This window comes from Rhipicephalus microplus, chromosome 6 (assembly GCF_043290135.1).
Source record: "Rhipicephalus microplus isolate Deutch F79 chromosome 6, USDA_Rmic, whole genome shotgun sequence".
In the NCBI taxonomy this organism is placed as follows: Eukaryota; Metazoa; Arthropoda; class Arachnida; order Ixodida; family Ixodidae; genus Rhipicephalus; species Rhipicephalus microplus.
The window spans coordinates 202,101,492-202,120,353 of NC_134705.1; the positions used below are offsets into that span (position 1 = coordinate 202,101,492).

Genomic DNA, 18,862 nt, shown 5'->3' on the forward strand with positions numbered 1-18,862 from the left:
GGATATACAAGAGGAAATATTAATGAGAACTAACGGAAACGTTATTGTAACGTAAACGTGAAAATGAAAATAAAACGGGAACAAAAAGGTAACTTGCCGCTGTTAGGTACCGAACCTGCAACCTTCGATAACGCGTCCGGTGCGAACATGAGCTACTGCGGCGTTCATTCCACCGTCCACACTGCTGGGTATATGTGTCCTTTTAAACGTAGTAGTGTTAGTGCCGCCAGTAGCTACGGTGAGTGTGGAACACCTTTCATTGTCTGTCTGTTGTTGTCACGTAGCACGTGATCTTACAACATGTGCTGGCAGCTGACTAATAATCCGTCGCATATTCCTTGAAGTCCTCAAGTCTGCCAAAACGTGACCCTTGTTTTGAATCGGGGAAAAAAAATCGGAAATTTCTGGGCGGAGAAAAGTGAACACCTAAATTTCGCTTAGCAGTGATTTTGTCTGAGCGAATTGATGCGACATTTGCAAAAAAAAAAACAGCACGAAATACTGGGCTTTTGACACAGTACAACAGGGGCTTCATTTGAGGCCAGTGCCTTTTTTTTTTTTTTACCTAGAGCCGGATGCGTGCACTAACGTGTTAAACTGTGACGTGTGTTTTTTTAGGGCGATCGACAATTGCCATGCGCGTCGGTATGATGAGTGGGTCTGGTTCTGTCAAGAGACAGCATTCATGGTTGTCATTGTAACGGTTACTGTTTTTTTTTTTTTTTTTTGCGTGCGGCCTTTATATAGGAGGTGGTGACGTGTGACACTTTCAAATAAAGCATTGTTGCAAGTTCAGCATTGATGCGGTGTGTCTATCGTCCTTAAGATATCCACTTCTTTTCTTCACACAAGAGGAAAGAAGGTTTTGTGGAGCACCGACGACATGGTATGCGACGCGCAAGCAGTGTTTGTTCAGCGGCGCTGGTTTCGGCGAGCGTCGTCCACTAGAGCGTGGCGGTGAAGTCAGCCGCGCCGTCATCAGCGTCCTTCTCTCTGTTCGACTGTCCTCGAGGTATTCCAGGAGGACACGCGTCGATGCCTTCGGCTGCATTGTGCTGTCGCTGCGAGGTGTCGCTGAACTCGGTGCGCCGTGGCGTGTCTTTTCTCTTTCCGAAAGGGCCAGCTCGTCCGACTCGATCGGTGCCGTCTGCTACGAGCATTCGCTCACACGTGTCACCAGGCGGGTCCCTCGAGAATTTTTGAGAATAGACAGAACGAGCGCGTTCAAAGGCCTCGGATGACTCGTCAAACAGTAAATTTTACCGTCGGCGGGCGTCGGGGGCGAGTAATGAAAAAAATAATCATCACTTGATTACGTCACAAATCTTGGTGTGACGTCATGTGGCGCAACACCACGTGATGCCGTACGGTGCCGTTGTAGCTAGCCTTCCATCAGGTGGTCAACAAAACCGGAGAGCGCGCGATCTCGAGAGACGAAAATGAAGACGGCAGCCTGTGGCATGGCTCGCGTTTCCTGCTCCTTTATCGACTGGGAAGAAGAGGGGCCTTGTTTTAAAAGCGAAACAATAGAACATCATTTTTCGTCATGTCGCCTGTACAAATTACCAAGAAAAGGGCTTCTTGTTATCTCTAAGCTGGGGCTGAACTTGATACTTGTACCTTCGGTGCATCGTCTTTGGGCTTCGCCCACTTTTAATGTCGTTTGCGCTTGCCTTCACGAAACGACACGAATGAGATGTTAACGGGCTATCTTATTAGTGCAGTAATAGTTTAACGTAAGAAAGTAGTAATTTTATTATTAATTTTATTCACGTTCATTTTCAGTCAAGATATCGACTATACTGGCTGATTTTAACGGGAGAAAAACAGTTATTGCATTGTTTTCGCTTTACGCATGTTAGTATTCTCATAAATATTCCATACTTACTATGTCTCACTCATATAATCAATTTTAGTCCGATACCCGTTAGTGGGTATGAGCCATATTAGAGGCATCATCATCGTCGTCGTCTTAGATGCTTCTAAGGTGAGTGCACAAAAGTACCTGTGAGTTATTTCTCTTCTCTCTGGGTGTTTCTCGCCATGTCGGCACAATGCGGGGTGCAATAGTCTCTACACGTGACGTCACGAGCAAAGAAACACTCTATTGGTTCATTTGTGAGGGTTATCGGTTGTGATTTTGCTACCACGTTCTGCCTAACAGTGGCATGCAGTCTTGTGCTGCCTTGTTTCACATGACTAACTTCACTTCGTTTTGTTTTCGGCTGCGCAAGCGCAACGTGTAGTCTAAATACGTGAGAAAATCGTTTTTTTTTTCCTTGAGTTTACAATAGGGGCCTAAATACCGCCCACCCCGGTGCGTGTGCTTGCGGGATTTCGGTGTCTCCCCAGAATGTATACGCACGCTGCTCCTGGCTCGAAGCCTCCGTAGTCGCTCGGGGCTGCGGCGCTTCTGGCGTGATCAGTGCGGAGCGACGCAGAAAGGTTTCTGGGCCAGCTGACGGAAGCGCGCGCCTTGAAGAAAATTGCGGCGCGTCTCGGAAGACAGCCAGAGATTTCTTCCTGTTTCTCCGAAGACGAGCGTAGCCTCATTTCTGCACATTTCTATGCATTCTGACTGGCCATTTATTGCGCGCGATGTGCCTGCTCGCGAATAGTTGTGTGCAGCCGAGGGGTCTAGGTTTGCGTACACCCTTACAAAAAAGAGTCTATAGACTGCTTTAAACGCATTTTGGACAGTCTATATATAGACTTCAAACCGTATTTTTGTTGGGGAACCGTACTGCGCGGAAGCTTCTTGCCAACAGTGGCATATAGGTGCAACTGGTTTGCACCTATAGCATCAATAATGTTCCATTAGCTTCAGTAGACCAATTTAAATACTTGGGTTCGCATATCAGTTCTACGCTAAGCTGGAGTGGTCATGTGCAATTCATTGTTTCGAAGGCTTTGAGAAAACTTCACATGCTAAGAAATGGCATGATGCATTGCATTCCTAAAACTAAGTTTGTGGCCTACACGACATTAGTTAGACCGCTATTAGAATATGCGGACGTAGTTTGGGACCCGCACACCAAATGTGACATCGATTGCATTGAACGCGTTAAAAAAAAAAGCGCTAAGATTCATCTTCAACTATTACGGCAGGCACGTGTCCATTACTAACCTAAGACATTTAAGCGAACTTCCAACGCTAGAATCACGCAGGAAACTGCATCAACTGCAAATGCTTTACAATATTGTAAACGGTAACATTAGAATGGGCTTCACTGATTACATGCAGTATAACAGCGCAAGGCCAACAAGATGGAAGCACAGTAAGACGATTGTAAGGCCACGAGTTAAGACGAAGGTGTATCAATTTTCGTTTTTTCTTCGAACGATAGCAGAATGGAACGAGCTTCCATGTGACATAGTCGGCCTATCATCAGTTCATGCGTTCACAAATGCCGTGCAAGATTATCTGTGATGTTATGCGCAGTTCTTGTCATTCTTTTTCTTTTACAGCTTGAAATGTATGCGGGTAACCATTTATTTCGCGGTATAATTCTGTTGACGTAAGCTGTCTTTCGGTTCACATGCTTATTTGGTTCGTTGACCGTTTCACTCATGTTCTGAAATGTATGCGTCTTTCGGGTGTTCAATCACTCGATCCTGTATGTGTTATTGCTCCTGTGTCATACCTCAGTGTATTATTGCAAATGCTGTTGGGCTTGTTTTTTATGTTCGCGTCTTGAGTTCACATTCGGCCGCATGCGTTATCATTAGACATATGTGCATTTGTTCTGTTTTTCTTTCTTTTTTTATTTCGGTTGTCGACTGAAACGATGCAATGTGATGTACCCACTCCTGCCATGACTCCCAAAAGGCAGCCGGCAGTATCTGATAAATAAATAAATAAAAATAAAAAAATTAACCATGAGTTGGTCGAGGGGGGTCCGACCCCCGTTGCGCTCAGACCGGGCGACGCCCCTTACTAGTGTCCGCCCTCAAACTTTTTTTCCTTCAGACATCTTATTGCCGCGGGTATGCTATAGAAATGTTCCCCTGGCACGGGCTCCGGAATGACACCGCATGAATGAAGACGACGAGGTTGTTGTTGTTGGGCGGTTGACACTGAGCTGCCCTGTTGTCCTGCGTTCCTGTGCGCCGCACTGTCTACCCGACTGGCGTTAACGTAATAAATACTTCTCGTAACGTATTTTTCGTCGTGGTGCTGGGTAGACACTGCACAATATATATATGAATGGCTGGACAGCTAAGTATAACGCTTTCAACTTTTATTGCCTGATTTAAGAAGCGTGTACCGGCGTTTTCAGTGTGCAAACATTTGCATGTGTGAGACTGTTGAAGTCGTAACTGCCGCTCGATAGGTTTTAGAAAATACTCAATAGAATACACGAGCTCGGAACCCCTATTCGTTTTTCAATTTGATTCCGAAGTGCTATATTAACTTTAAGCTATTAAAAATAAAAACTAAATTTATGAAAACCAAATGGCGGCCATGTCAAGATTCGGGCCCAACTTGTCAATTTTTTCGTATTTACTCCACCGCTTGCCACAAGGACACGGTGTAAGATGCAAACACTTTAGGTTGGGACACTTCTCGACTTTCTTATAGGACGCAATCGACCAGATAAAGTAACAGAGACGCGCGTCCGTCGGACCGCTGCCGGTAGCGCACCTATCGGCAAGATAGCTCGACATAAAATTGGAAGAAAAAAAAATCACGCACCGTTGCTATAGCAACCAGTAAGGCGGGTGGCAGCGCCTGCGTTCCGAAAGTGTCGCGCTTTTCACTGGCAAACACAAACACACACACACACACACACACACATACACACACACACACACACACGCACGCACGCACACCATTCAGCCGCTGTTGCTTAATTATAACAGGCATATGGTTCCGTTAGATTGCGTCGGCGGACAGAGCGACGCGTCTTAAATACTTAAAAGAAGTTTTAGTTTAGCTACATATGACAAAAAGTGCGAAAAACCTTGGACAACCCGCTTGACCAGTAGCATTCTTCGTCTTGTAGGAAGCTTTTCCGCGCTTTTTTTTTTCCCTAATTATCAACTCTCCAGTCTTACCTTACATGCTGTGTTGCGCTCCTTGACGTTCATCAATCACGACTGTCAATTTGGGTGCGCTATACTTTTCTGTCGTGGATGTCACGTGCATCTCGTGCCATGTGAGCCGCACGTCCATAGAAAGATGGATTGTGAAATAATGTCGAAGCCCGGAGAGGGCGCAAGATGGTAATTACCGTCTCGCTCGCGCGTACGCACACGTTGCCGACTGCAGACGGCGCAGTAAAACGCTTGTTCGCAGCGATGTAGGACAGCGTGCGATTCCTCTTCGAAGCACGCACCTTTTCTGCTTATATAGCGCTGCCCCGCTTGTAAAAGCGCTCGACTGGTCGGCCCTTGAACTGTTGTACACCCCGTAATCCCGCTTCGTGCACGGGGCTGTCGTATGGAGTATCGTTGACCCACTAAGAAAACAGGGGTGGACTGTAACGACGCACTTGAACACCGCTGTTTGCGCCTCGCTTAAGCCTAATTCGTTCTTGGCTTTTAAACACATTGTGATTCGACGTTCTTCCCGTGTAACTTGAAACGCTGCTTATGCAACAGGTTACTAATCACGATGCACTTTCTTTTTTTATCGTAACGGGCACTTTGCCGATATATGTTTGACTGGACTGGGTGAACCCCATTGTGTCACCGGTGATGGGGTGTCCCCCTTGCAATTCCTCCCACCCACCCCTAACGCACTATATAGGAGAGAGACGAATCAGCAAGAATCATCGTCCGTATTGTCAGCTTGCGTCATGACCTGAACACTTTGTTTGAACGCATGGTCTACTTCCCGTGTGATCGTGAGCGCGCTGCTGTTATATGAGCATACGTGGGAACGTCGCGGGGGAAACATGTGCGCGATACAACGCGCTGCAACGCGTATGTGTGGTTAGGACTTGACTGGGCAGCTCAGGGCGTTCAAGTCAATCAGTGGTCATGTCCACGTGCTTATGAAATTGTAAAAATTGAGCGCATGGTATCACGAGCGAGACATTTCTGGCTCTGAATTCAGTCATAAGTTCCAGGCCGTGTTCTGCACTGTGATTAATGTTCGACTCGCAAGTTCGCAGGAGCTTCGACTATATACCGATCGGCAGCATTTTCTGAGCATGTTGTTCGAAGGTGTGTTGCAGGGCCTCTCATAAATTTAACTAACAAAGCAGGACGTGACATTCTTCTTACGTCCCGAATATATATCCTCGCGATATTTATCGTCCTCCGTGACTATATAGAGCATTTTCCATGGCGTGGGATGATAGTCACACTGAAGATTCCACAAGTTTGTGAGGTTTCGCGTAATCGCCTGCTTTTAAGAGGATTTTTATCTCACAAGGGGCCTCAGCGCGAGCTCATTTTGCAATTTTTTTTCGTTGGTTAATGTTTTGTCGCATGAAGCTGCGCAGTTCCAACGTCTGCCTAGTGTCCATGCCCCTGCATATCTCAGTTGCCTTCGCTGTGGACGAGAGTTATAAATGTCCCTCACTTTTGGTGTTTTCCATGGCGCTTCGACCCCATGCACGTCTTTCTGGGCAAAGTATGACCCTCTTAAGGAAAGCTGTTCGCTAAAGGCCCCGTAGCAGGCTTGTTTTTGGGACCTCTGGGGCGAACTCGCGGTACCGTTATCACTCTTTAAATGGCTCCGTTCCTGGACGCGTGCACATGTATGGTGGTATCTTGAGCGGGCGCCGAAATACGACAGGAGGGCGCGCATGCAGTGACGCTGGCCTTCAAAAAAGAGCGGCGTGTTTCTGCATGTCCACCAACACCACCACGCGCGCGTGACTTCAACATTTTTGACGGTAAAATGGCCTGCAGCTGATCGGTGGTCGATGTAGCGAGCGAGTTTAATGCCAGACTGCGAACGGTGACTAATAGGTTTTTGTTCTGTCGTACGTTTTCCTGCACGTGAGTTTGTACCATTTCGCGCGCATTGCATCAATGAATCTGGCTGTCGATATGAATCATGGATGACGACTACGGAGTTCTGGTGGCACGCAGCCGATACGGATGATGTCGCAGTTCTTATCGACACCACCGCAGAGCGCCTGCGCAGTTTACGTGTGCTAAAATGAAACAAGTTTGGTGCAGCCACTCACGCTTTGGTCACCAGCGGTGTGATTGTGAGAAACGTCTACACTTTCCTGCAGGCGCGCGCGCGGCCAACGCGGTGGTAAACGCCAACAATTGTCACCGTATACCGACCGTGGTTCAGCATTCTTATCATTCGTCATGCCTGTCGTTACCGCCCGGTTCGTAATGTTGCGTACTGCGCCGCCTCGTTTCGGTTGTCTGCGAACGCCGTTTTCTCTCTTTTGCGTCGCACATTTGCAGCGCACCACCACCCGAATCATCGGATATTTCAATCAAACGAGTGCCAAATTATCGACCTGCTATTGTACATCCCGCCTGGGTTTGCGCAGCACCTGCTTCTTCCTGTGGCTCATCGTGCCGCCTCGAGTGGTGTCCGCCGCATTCGTTTTGGAACATCCAGCCGGCAAGGCTATAAATCTTGCAGCGTCCTGAGCGAATTGACAGGAGTCGACAATTTCCAGACCGGAGGCTCTTTCGGATGAGCCGTTTACTTAATCAACGTGATGCTCACTCCTTAATGAATTTAATTCTTTTTGGTGTTCTTTCTCTAGTTTGGCCTTTAGTGCGTCCACAATTGGCTCCCAACACGACGTGAGGCCACTCCGCACGGGAATAGGGCGTCTGGAGTAATCACGCCGGTCAAATATTTGTTTGCCGTAGCATCCAAGCTGTACGAACTGGTCGCAATTTTCTCGTTGCATCTGATGTCGTGTGCGCGCACTTTGGGCAATCTTTGACTACAAGTGATACGGCGACGGGAAGCGCGCTTGACTATACGCTCGTTCATGCCAGCGTTCGAAGACTGCTGCTTTTGACGGCTTGCTTTGTTCGAAGCGTTTATGAAACATTCGCCGAAGGAGTGAGGCTGGGTGGACCTGTCCAGGCATGTAACTTTGGGTCGTTGTTTGGAGGGATGCGCCTGTTGCACACCTATTACCAGGTGTACTTTATTTTCTTCTTTCATGAGAGAGACCCGGAGAGCCGGGCGCCTGCTGCGCGTGCTCCCAACCGGGCTGCAGAAATTAGGCACCACCAACAAAATGCTTGTTCTCCTCGTTGTTTTCTTCTCTTGTTTGTCTGCTCGTCTCATGTTGTGTGCGTGTGTTGACGACTATTATCGTGAGGGGTCAATTCTTTTTTCTTTCTTTGCAAACTCCTCATTTGTGAGCGACCTTTGTCAAGGTCATTCCGCGCTTTCTTTTGCCCCGACTGTTACGTTGTTCCGCGAAAGCTGTCTTCGGGTCGGTCCGCTTTCTTCCAAGGCTGTGCGTCTGGCGTTTCCAAAGGGTCGCAACCGGTTCCCCTCCTCTGAGTCATTCCTCCGCCTTTCTCTCTTTTTCTTGCCCAGAGCATGCCGGCACCTGGTCAAATCTGTGCAGTGCGTCGAGCCATTCGTTAGCAACCATTATCATGTCGGTCGCCGTGTACTTACGTGTAGGAACACTTGAAACTCCGACCGCAGGTGGTGGAAATGAATCCGGAGTACCCCCATCGAACCGTGCTTCGTTGTTTCCGCACCTACAATTCCATCATTATCATCATCATCATTTGTTTATTGAAATCGGGTAGCAATTGGGAAATTAAACATCCCTGGCATTGCAGAAAGAAGGGAACTAGACGAAATGCCTCTGTAGTCGCTAATAGCCTCGCCTAAGACATCGCGCGCGGCCCGCACTTAATTGCCGACCACCTCATTCACTGCACGTTTCTGATCCACGACACCGCGTGTTCCAGTCTCTATAACGTCTTTTCATCTCGCTCAGCACTCAATCGTCGCCCAGTCCTCTGCCGATACTAGAACCAGTTTGTTCGCGAGTCCAAACACCAAGTTGGCGCGTCGGTGTGTGTGTGTGTGGGGGGGGGGGGGGGTGCGTTCAAACTTCGTTCCCACTAATGGCGAAACCTGCACATGCCATGAAAGTTTCTTGCAGTCACCGATACGACCAGTAGGTTTCGTCCACGACCTCCTCTATAAAAGTTTAAAGAGGAGGTTGTGGTTTCGTCGCGCTGCACGCATTTAGTGCAGGTCGTTCTCACTTTTCTTTCTTTCTTTTTTTCCGCGCCGCTGGACCCGCATTTGGCGAAGAATGGTAACCTGGGTATGGGTGATGATGGGCAGATTAGTTACGTGAGACTCTGAGACAAAGTGCGTCCGGGCGCCGCGGCTCCTTCCTATTTGACAACGGCAACCTGGGACGCTCGTCCGTCCGGGCGTGTCTGCTGCCGGACCAAGGACGATGGCGCGTTCAATGGCCCTTCAAACGGTTTGCTTGCCGCCGCCACTGGCCTTCTCTTATGATACGCAGCCGCGCCAAATTTTCCCTTTTGTCACGAATGCAGCTTGACGTAACGGGGTCACTTGTCTTCAGCCAGCTTCCAATGCGCCTACTTTTCTTTTGGCTCGTAAAATGGCCGCCTGCATGTGTCGTGGTGTATACTGTGGCGTTCTTCAGTACCTAAAGGCTGTGCTGCTTTCGAGATTCTACAGCGGATCCAGCCACTCACTTCATGGAGTGGTAACGTGTAAAATCTGAAGGGGGGTGGGAGTCCTGACATTTGGTTTAATAGTTACTGTGATGACCAGAACCCCATCGCAGCATAAATACTGTTAATTTTTGCTCACCTGGGTGCCACTTATTTGTTTAATCGGTTTCCTAATGATAATATGATGGAACGAGGAAAAACAAATTACGTGCTACTACACCTCCAACATAGGTACAACTTCTGTTAGGAATGGTGTTGACTTTTTCATTACCACGCCTATTCAAATCGATCATCGGTGATCGCCGTTTTTTATTGTTGATTTTGGCATGTTGAGTGAGCTTCTCGTGCACCCACCACTTTCTGGTAGTTAGTCCAGCCACTCAACTTTCAGAATCAATTTTAATTAGCTCGCTTTGGCATAATACTGATATTTGACAGATTTTTGCGTGAACCAATGTACTTGTGTTGGGAAACTGCAGTAGGCTGGCGAACTTGACAGAACTGCGTGCCCCTCGTGGTTTTGCTACTGTATCATCAAAGTTTTGTCATCTAAATATCAAATCAAGGTGTCAGCTTCGCAATCTGACAGTAATAATTGCCAGAAATTTAGGCCAGGTATTCAATAGAGAACTGTTGCTAGGGTCAGGGAAAATCTATTCCACAAAAAATATTTCCAAAGGTCCGCCGCATGTATTGTGGCCTTCTCAGCCAGATTCGAGCAGCTGTTGTTTCACTTTTCACTTGTATGGTTATATCAGACACAGGGCCACATCTAGTGTCTCTAGTATCTACTTTGTCGTCGTCGTCACGCGTGCATGGGCGCGCACTTGCGCTGCAAAAAAAAAAAAAAGCGCGGTGCTGTAAACTGTTGTAGCTGCATCTAAATAGAGTGAAAACGAGCATTGGGGCCAAGGGTATATATATGACAGCCCTTCAGCTTCAAGATTTATGGCGACAAGGTTTTCTGGGTCAACCTGAGACATCCGCTGCCGTTCATAGGTTTGTTTTGTTTATGGCCTCAAGCTGCCTCCCCCGCCGCAAATGCGTAGCTGCTGACCTTTGTGCGCAATCTTATAGCTACTCTAGTTACCTGCAAGGTCCACACGTTTTTGGGGTGCGGGCGCTGGCGGCATAGCCTCACCTCACGACAAGAAGGCCGACAGAGCACATCTTGGCTCTGGCTACGGAGCAGAGCAAAACCAGAGTCCTTCAATGCTTTTGCATTGAAGGACTCTGGTAAAGGACTCTGGTAAAGCATTGAAGGACTCTGGCAAAACGTTTCAGAGCTGTGAACGATATCGTTATATTTTTTAATAAGGTGCGCGAAAATGCAAAGAAATATGCTTGGATGCATATATTCGAACGCCAGCCTATGGCGACTCACGGAAAGAAGTGACGCCAGACGGAATGGCTGAGTTCATTCGACATCACGGGCGTCCATCTATATTGGAACACTTGCTGGCTCTAATCGCCAAAAAACTAAAGTTTACTGAGAAAAGTGCACGAGTTCACTTGTGTCTAGCAAAAATCCAAGTAATGCTTCACCTGGTATGGCAGGAGCAATAAAGCAGCACCTTGGTTCCGATTTTCTTTATCAATGTGAATAGAAACATTTTGTACAACCTGTACTACTTTTAATACTGTATTTTCAATACTCTAATACCGTGTACTGTATTTAATAATACATTTTAATCTTCAAAATGTATATTCTTAATTTACTTTGTTTTTCAATATTTTTGCATATATAGTGTTTTATTATATTGCATTTTTTTCCCGGCTGGCAATAAAAAATTACACAGTCGTCATATTTTTATTCATTTCAAAATACTTTTCTTGTGATTAAACTTGTATCTTTTGGAAAGAGCATTTCATCTTGCAAATTTGGTATGCTGCAATGCGTGCTGGAGTACTTTTCAATCTGGCAAATACTATTTGCCCGGTACATATAAAAAATAATCATTGTTTGCGATACTGAAAGAGTTCAGTGGCCATTGCAAACGCGTGTTGGAAGCAGTGAAGGGAGGAAGGGGAGCTGACATATGTTTAAAAAGACCGATTGCCCCCTCCCCCTTTCCACCTAGATCTGCCACTGCTGTCAATGGTGTAGCTCTGGTTGTCATCATCAGCTTGTGTTGATATAATTATTCTGAAGTGTATACCGTGGTGAATGCTCTGTGCACTGCATAATATAAAAAAAAAGATTAGCATTGTGCATTTTGTATCTTACATTTGCAGGGAATGGCTTTTGTACTCTCAACAATTCAAGTGCCTCAATATGTGCATTTAGTTATATATTTGCACCGAATTGTGCATGAAAATTGCACCAGGAGTATACGTTAGTGTCATATTTAATTGGGGCCTTGTGTATTACATGCTCAAATATGGGGCAGTTTCGTTACATTGTTGAATGAGTGTTTGTGTTTGAAATGCATGTGTTGGCTTCTTTGTGCAGGTTTTGCAGCAGCAGATTGAGTCTCGCAGCGTGTTGGTCAAGTCCCTTTTGAGGCAGTGTGAGGCGCTGTGTGCAGCCGGTGGTCCACCATCCCATGCAGCAGCAGACCAGGGACATAGCGCCACCTCGCTCCAGCCGCTGTTTGCCAACGATGCCCAGCGGATCCGACGTGTTGCCGCGAACCTCGAGAAGCGTTGGCATGCCCTGTGGCTCCATTCTCTAGAGTGGCAGTGCCTGCTCGAGCAGTTATTGCAGGGTTCACGGGTGAGCCTAAGTGAATTCTTGTTCATCGTGGAACTAATGTGTGTCCGCTCACAGAAAAAGAAAACCATTTGCAAAATCTTGCGTCGCCACTGTGCGGGGATGTCACCCAGGGGGCCAGATTTGTTCACCCGTTGTGTGAATGGAAAAGGAGGGTTTCAAAATAGTAAAAAAAACTCTAAAAATATATTTTCAGAAACCACAGTATCGGATATTTACAATACAAATTATATTCTGGAAAAGTATTATGTTGCCGCAGAATAGCCTTTATTTTTTTACAGGCTCAATAGCTTAAATGTTTTGAAACCTAACACAGTTTTCTTGGCTTTGTTATTATTGTGATGGGAATCTGCCTTACAGAAGCTCGGAAGAAGTTTTTGTGAATATTTTTAAACAAAGTTGGTATCATTTCTTTTCTGCAGTGCTTGAACTACAGGCTAAAGCTTTTTTCTTTTTTTTTCTCAGCCTTCATGGAATTTTAGTTAGTTGATAAATATGACTTAATAACTGGAGGAGGAGAAAAACTTTATTCAACAGAGGAGTTTGGAGCACGCAGGCCGCCGCACGCTCACTGCGCCATCTTGCTGATAATCCTGAAAACATGATAGTTCCCCTGAGATGCCTGCCAACAGCGGTAAGTGGTAGATATAAATAGCTTGCCGTTTAAATGCCCAAGGAGGCCCACAGTGGCTCAGTGGTTAACGCTTCGCCTTCAGGAAGTGGATGTCCCTCGTTTGATTCCGCGCACTGGAGTCCTTTTTTTTATGTTTTTTCTTTCTTGCTTTTTCATATATATATATATATATATATATATATATATATATATATATATATATATATATATATATATATATATATATATATATATATATACATACATATACGGTGCATGACATCAATGCCGGCCGTGAAATCCAGCCTAGAGTGTCCATATATTTGCTATTGCAATAAAACATCAGTACTTATGTTTTTGTCTTTTTTATGTATCTTTGTCATGCTTGTTATTAATGCACACTGCCATAACCTATGGGTTACAGTTTACAGTAGAAGTTCCAATGTACAATGCACTACTTTAGATAGCAACCTTGTCGATTGGTTTTCCTTTCAGTTGATAGCTGTGCCGCGATGGTCTAGTGGCCAAGATACTCGGCTACTGACCGGCAGATTGCGGGATCAAATCTTAGTAGCGGCGGCAGCATTTTCGATGAAGACAAAAATGCTGTAGGCTTGCGTGCTCAGATTCGGGTGCACGTTGAAGAACTTCAGGCGGTCGAAATTTCCGGAGCCCTCCACTACAGCATCTCTCATAATGTGTGGTGGTTTTGACATGTTAAACCCTACAAATCAATCAATGTGCAGTTTTTTTTTCTCTGGTGTTTCTGTTTTTCTTTCTCTCTCTTTCATTTTGCTCTCATGAGCCATTTAGGAGTAGCGCTTAACTCTTGGCTGACAGGGTGAGCTGAAATATTATATCTTTAACTCTTTCCCTCCCATTGCCAAGCATAGTAGTCACAAGATTTTGTACCAAAATGACTGATGACGACTATACTTCCGAACAAAAATTAGTTGCAGACAGAAACTGCAACTACATTTGTCATAGTTTATTGATGCTAGATGCCACAATTGTCCATGTCGGGTAATTTGTGTCTTGACTTTCATTTTATTGCTATCTATAACTGTATCACAATTTGTTGAAGCTATCTTGGAGCTATCTTGTTTACTCAGTGAAATAATGAAACTCTATTGGCTTGAAATAATAATGCCATATTAATAAAAAAAAGAAGTCTCTGTAAGTGGAGCAAACAATATTTCTTGTAAATTTTGTACAAGTATCTTAATTTTTTACAGTAACAAAAGGTTTAAATAACATCTCGGCAGTTTTCCTGCATTCGCTTGAACATCAAGTCATGACAGAAACTGTGCCTCATTGAATCCTAGGGTCTGTGGGAGACAAACAGTGACTGTTGGTTGGGTGATGAGCCCAAGACCAAGCAGCCACGTTTGAGCTGTGAATGGGACGGCGGCAGCAGCACGGCGAGTGACAGAACCATGGAGATCGGCAACAGCAGTAACAGCGACGCCAAGGAGCCCCGCAGCAAAGAGAATCAGCCGAGCTCTGTCGTGGTGCCTGCGACTGCTGCATCTCTGCCACCCACTAGACTCGAGAAGGGCGTCATGGTCGGCCAGACTGGCATCGCAGACCTTAAGTTGGCCTGCAAAGGGGGCCGCCGCTTCGAGGTGCTACACGACGTCGGGTATTCGAGCGAGAGCTCGACGCAGCTTTCCAGCGAGGACTGCATCCGCATATACAGCTACAGCCCGGAGCTGGCAGAATCTGTTTTCCACGAGTATCGGGATGGCTTGGCGAGGAACTGTGTTGACGAAGGTGGCACCGGTGACTGCCCTGCTCTGTATAAGGCAGCTAACGAGGAGGAGTTCGAGGAAGGGGAGTACGAGGCGTCACCGCTGATCCAGTCGAATGCCTCGAACGTCGACTTCTACAAGATGACACTTCTCGAAGATGCACCATCCTCGGACTACAACAATGACGATGTCGCCAAGGCCGCAGGCACTTTGGGGCAGCTGGATGACGAGCTGATGGATTTTGCTGAGCTGGAACAGCTTGGTGACGACACAAAGGCCTGTGCAGCAAGGTGTGTAATGCTTACTTCAGTTTCCATGGACTCACTGGGATTGGAAATATTATATGCTAAGTATACTTGAATTTTGAAAGCGTTTGCCTAAGAACTTGTGACTGGGTGCTTAGTGACAAGAAGTGAATTCGGAGGGGTATAGATAAGACTTTACACATTTTTCACTGCACAATTAGTCATCACAAGGATGTGCTTCGAAAATTCACAGAGTGATCATTATTTCCCAACAACCTCTGTGAGGGAATCACATAAACAGAAGAGAAAGTGGCATCTTAACGAATGCAGTAGCTGTATTCCCTTATACACAGAATAAAACAAAGAAATGAATGAAGATCAATTGACGAATGTCTGAGTTACAGAGTTCAAAGGGTTTCAGCAGCAACAAATGGCCTAGTTAAAATATTGCACAATGTATACAAGTTGTGGTGAAATGCATAATTGATTATACCATCCAGGTAATGGTAACCAAACGGCGGTAAGCGACATGTGCGAAACACATACGTCGTTTACTTACTTACGAAATACATATGTCGTTTACACATATGGCGATGCGAGTATGTAGGATTTGAGGGTACAAAAACAACCAAAATAGCAGCATCGATAGGGACTTCGTGTCTGCGCTTAGCGGTAAAAATTTCGAAAAATAGGATGACGAAAGGTACAAACGTTTGAAATTTCTGACTTTTTAATACATTCACTTTATGGAAAACTTGACGGTGCCACAAATAGGTCGGGGAAATTGGGCATGTCCAGAATTTCGGCCGTCCGAGAAACTGGACGTCGTCTGTATAGAGTTCTCATTCCAAATTGGGATATACCAATCTACCTAAAAGCTCTTGAAATTAAGGGAAAATCTTGTTTCTAATGAAGTGCATGTTATTTATCAAAAGCTACATATTGTAAATAAAGAATTCGATATTTGAAATCTGCTCACAAAAATGCATAAGCTTGACTAGTGTTGTCAAAATCGATCCATAATTCAAAAAATTTTGAAGAGCAGTGTCTCCCTGCTGTGCTATTTCCTCATAGACGAAGTGTTCCTTAGCTGACTGCTTGCAACTTTACCCCAGTGTCTGCAATGTCGACGGCAAGTCTGATCGTGTCAGGCGCTGGCTTCAGAACTGCGAGTCGGCACCTCTGACTTCTGCCGAGGAAGAAGAAGAGGAGCCAACAGCGGCAGGAGTCAATGAGCATCACGTGGACAGTTCGTGTGATGCCAGTGGCGAGTACACAACAAACGATGAATCTGAAGAACCCGGCGATGAGTCTGATGGAGCAGCTTCATCGCGCCGTTCTTCTCGTGGCAGCAGTCAGGGCCTGGACACATCACAGAGCATGTCACTTCTCAGCAAATCCGGCACTGGCTCTGTGGAGACCGTTGTTCAGGTGTGTGCATCAACTCGCGAATCAGCCTTACCAAGGGACCATAATTTTCTGCAACTTGAAACTGAATCTCTCACAGTAGGTAGTGATTGCAAGTGTGCTTAATGTAATGGAAGTGAACTGCAAAAGTTAGGCATGTGAGAACACGTGAACATAGGGTTAAGTGCACGACAACAATTTGTTTTATGCCATTGTCACGCAGTCCATTATAAGTTAACACAAATGCTACAAATGAAGGAAAGAAGTGTGAACATAAGGGCTCACTTTTTTTGCTAGACATAATAGTAATGAAAACTAGATGACAATGATGGCAAGAAAAATATAGGGGATGTTATTAGAAGTGATAATAGTGTAAATGTGAAGAAAGAAAAGTGAAAACAAAATAACTTGCCACCGGGAGGGGCTTGACCTACGATCTTTGAATTCGAAGGTCGCAGGTTTGCATGTATGCATGCGTGCGTGTGGTGTTAATTTTGGTGAATGTAGTTGTCTCATCAGCATCGAACATTTACTAAAAGTCACTATAACCTCGTGCGTCTCTGAAATAAAAAGAATTGAATGTCTGTACCCGGATATCTGCTCCAAAACTAACTTGAATATCTCCCAAACACACCCTTTAATACTTCATAACTGCTTCAAAACTCCCCTTTTGCTGCTCTAAAGCTGCTCCAAAACAACATTATTCCTGCTCTCTGAGCTGCTTCAAAAGACTCAAGCCTGCTTCCACCTCTGGACTTGTGATTTCGTAACACCACCTGTACTTAATAGCATTCCTGGTTAACCTCTATTGAATGGCTCTTGCCGACAGGTTGGCTCAGCCCTCTCCGAAGGTGACGCAGCCACGCCGAGGGTTGTCTTGCGCCAGGGCCTGCGTAAGAAACGCTCACGTGAGCGTCCCTGGAGTGTGATCGAGCTGGGTCCATCTGGAGCTCTGCAGCTGTGCCCACACTCGACGTCCGAGACTGCTCTCAACTTGCTCTCTTCCTCATCTACCGTGAAGGCACAGAGGTAGACTTGTTTTTTTTTTTCTTTGTATTTTGTCAAAAACACAATATATTTTATAGCAACTGTATGGACACTCCAACTGTATTTCTTTTGATGCAGTGAGACCAAATTGATTATGTTGGCCTGTGTGTCGAAAGTTCTACGCGTGAGTCAAAGTGTGCAAAAGCAGCTGACAATTGTGGCTCAAAAAAAAAAGGGGGGAAATGTGCCAGTGACTTTTCGTTACACAAAGCACACAGGGTTGTCCCAGAGTGGGGGCTGCGCCACTCGAACAGAAACTGCATGCTTTGATTGACTGGCCGATACCTTATCACTTTCGGTGTAGCTTGCTTTGAAGTGATAGACAGTACTACAGTCAGCAGATGGCTTATACCTTTTGTCTTGCTGTGCAGTTTGCATTGAGGCGATAGATGGCACTACAGTTGCTTTCCTTACTGCAGTGGTGACATTTTTCTTAGAGTGACATTTGAGCTACCACAGATCGGTTCAATTAGCTGCTAGCCTTACTTCATATGACATTCTCACTTATTGCTATGGCATTCATATTTTGACCCTTTCAGCAATACCGTGTTGTTTTTCTGTTTGTGTTGTGGTGCTGCAGTTAATAGGGCTACTACAAGATACAGAACTAGAAGTAGCAGCCATACATGCTCGTGAAAATGACTACACTGTGCAGGACAAAGCGCTTCGTCCTGTACATCTTTCCTTTGGTGTCTTCCCGTTTATTGTGCTTTTATTTCATCAAGTATGCATCACCAACTGGTCCAAATCGATGCTCTTTTGAAGAACGTACGAGGTCTTTTCCGTCCGTGAATATGATAATGAGGGTTTCGCAATGTTAACTTTATCACTTTCTTACTTCTAGCAGACGCAAATGTAGGAGCAGAGAGGATGGGTGTCATACTAGTATTGCAGCATTATTGAGATCGGCACATGAGGCAAGCTCCTAGTGTAGTGTGCTTCTAGACGAACAGAGATTACCAAACTGCTTCACATGTGTGACAGCTTAGGGGCCTCTCCTATGTCTGGAAAATCGTTTTCATTGTTTAGTTGTGTTAAGTTTGGCCTGGAAATTCGTCTGGGCAGACGCCATTGTGCGTAAGCCGGTCCACTGGGGAGGCTCTCAATCCCTTCGGCGCCCAGTCTGACAAACGCTGTCGAAGATTTGAGCAATTATCCAGACCATGCGACAAGCAAAGGCGAGTTCCCGTCTTTCAAATGCGGACCCTTTCGTCGTACGTTCAAGCAGCAGCGGTGCCTGATGACCTCGGTGATTCATCTAGCGACGGGAAGCTGTTGTGACCGGCGCCAGAGCTGACAGGAGAGCGGCGCTCCTTTTGATCCCCAATCAAGTAGACGACCGACTGGCTGCCTATGCTCGTCAGGCATTGTCCGTGATGGCCGGAGGAGGAGACGTCGTGTCACCAAAACACCATTAACCGTTCGAGAGAGGCCAAGCGGACCCTTTGATGTATGCTGTCAG

The 18,862-nt window shown here is 45.9% G+C and overlaps 1 protein-coding gene across 3 annotated transcripts in view; it reads left to right on the forward strand.

Moving 5' to 3' along the window:
- LOC119166920 (klarsicht) overlaps window positions 1–18,862 on the forward strand; it is a 428,146-nt gene that overhangs the window by 348,638 nt on the left and 60,646 nt on the right. For all 3 annotated transcript variants that reach the window (XM_037418312.2, XM_075867617.1, XM_037418313.2), the window contains 4 exons: window positions 12,077–12,340; window positions 14,276–14,991; window positions 16,062–16,377; window positions 17,183–17,382. In XM_037418312.2, the coding sequence (XP_037274209.2) occupies window positions 12,077–12,340; window positions 14,276–14,991; window positions 16,062–16,377; window positions 17,183–17,382 (1,496 nt within the window). The remainder of the gene's footprint in view (window positions 1–12,076; window positions 12,341–14,275; window positions 14,992–16,061; window positions 16,378–17,182; window positions 17,383–18,862) is intronic.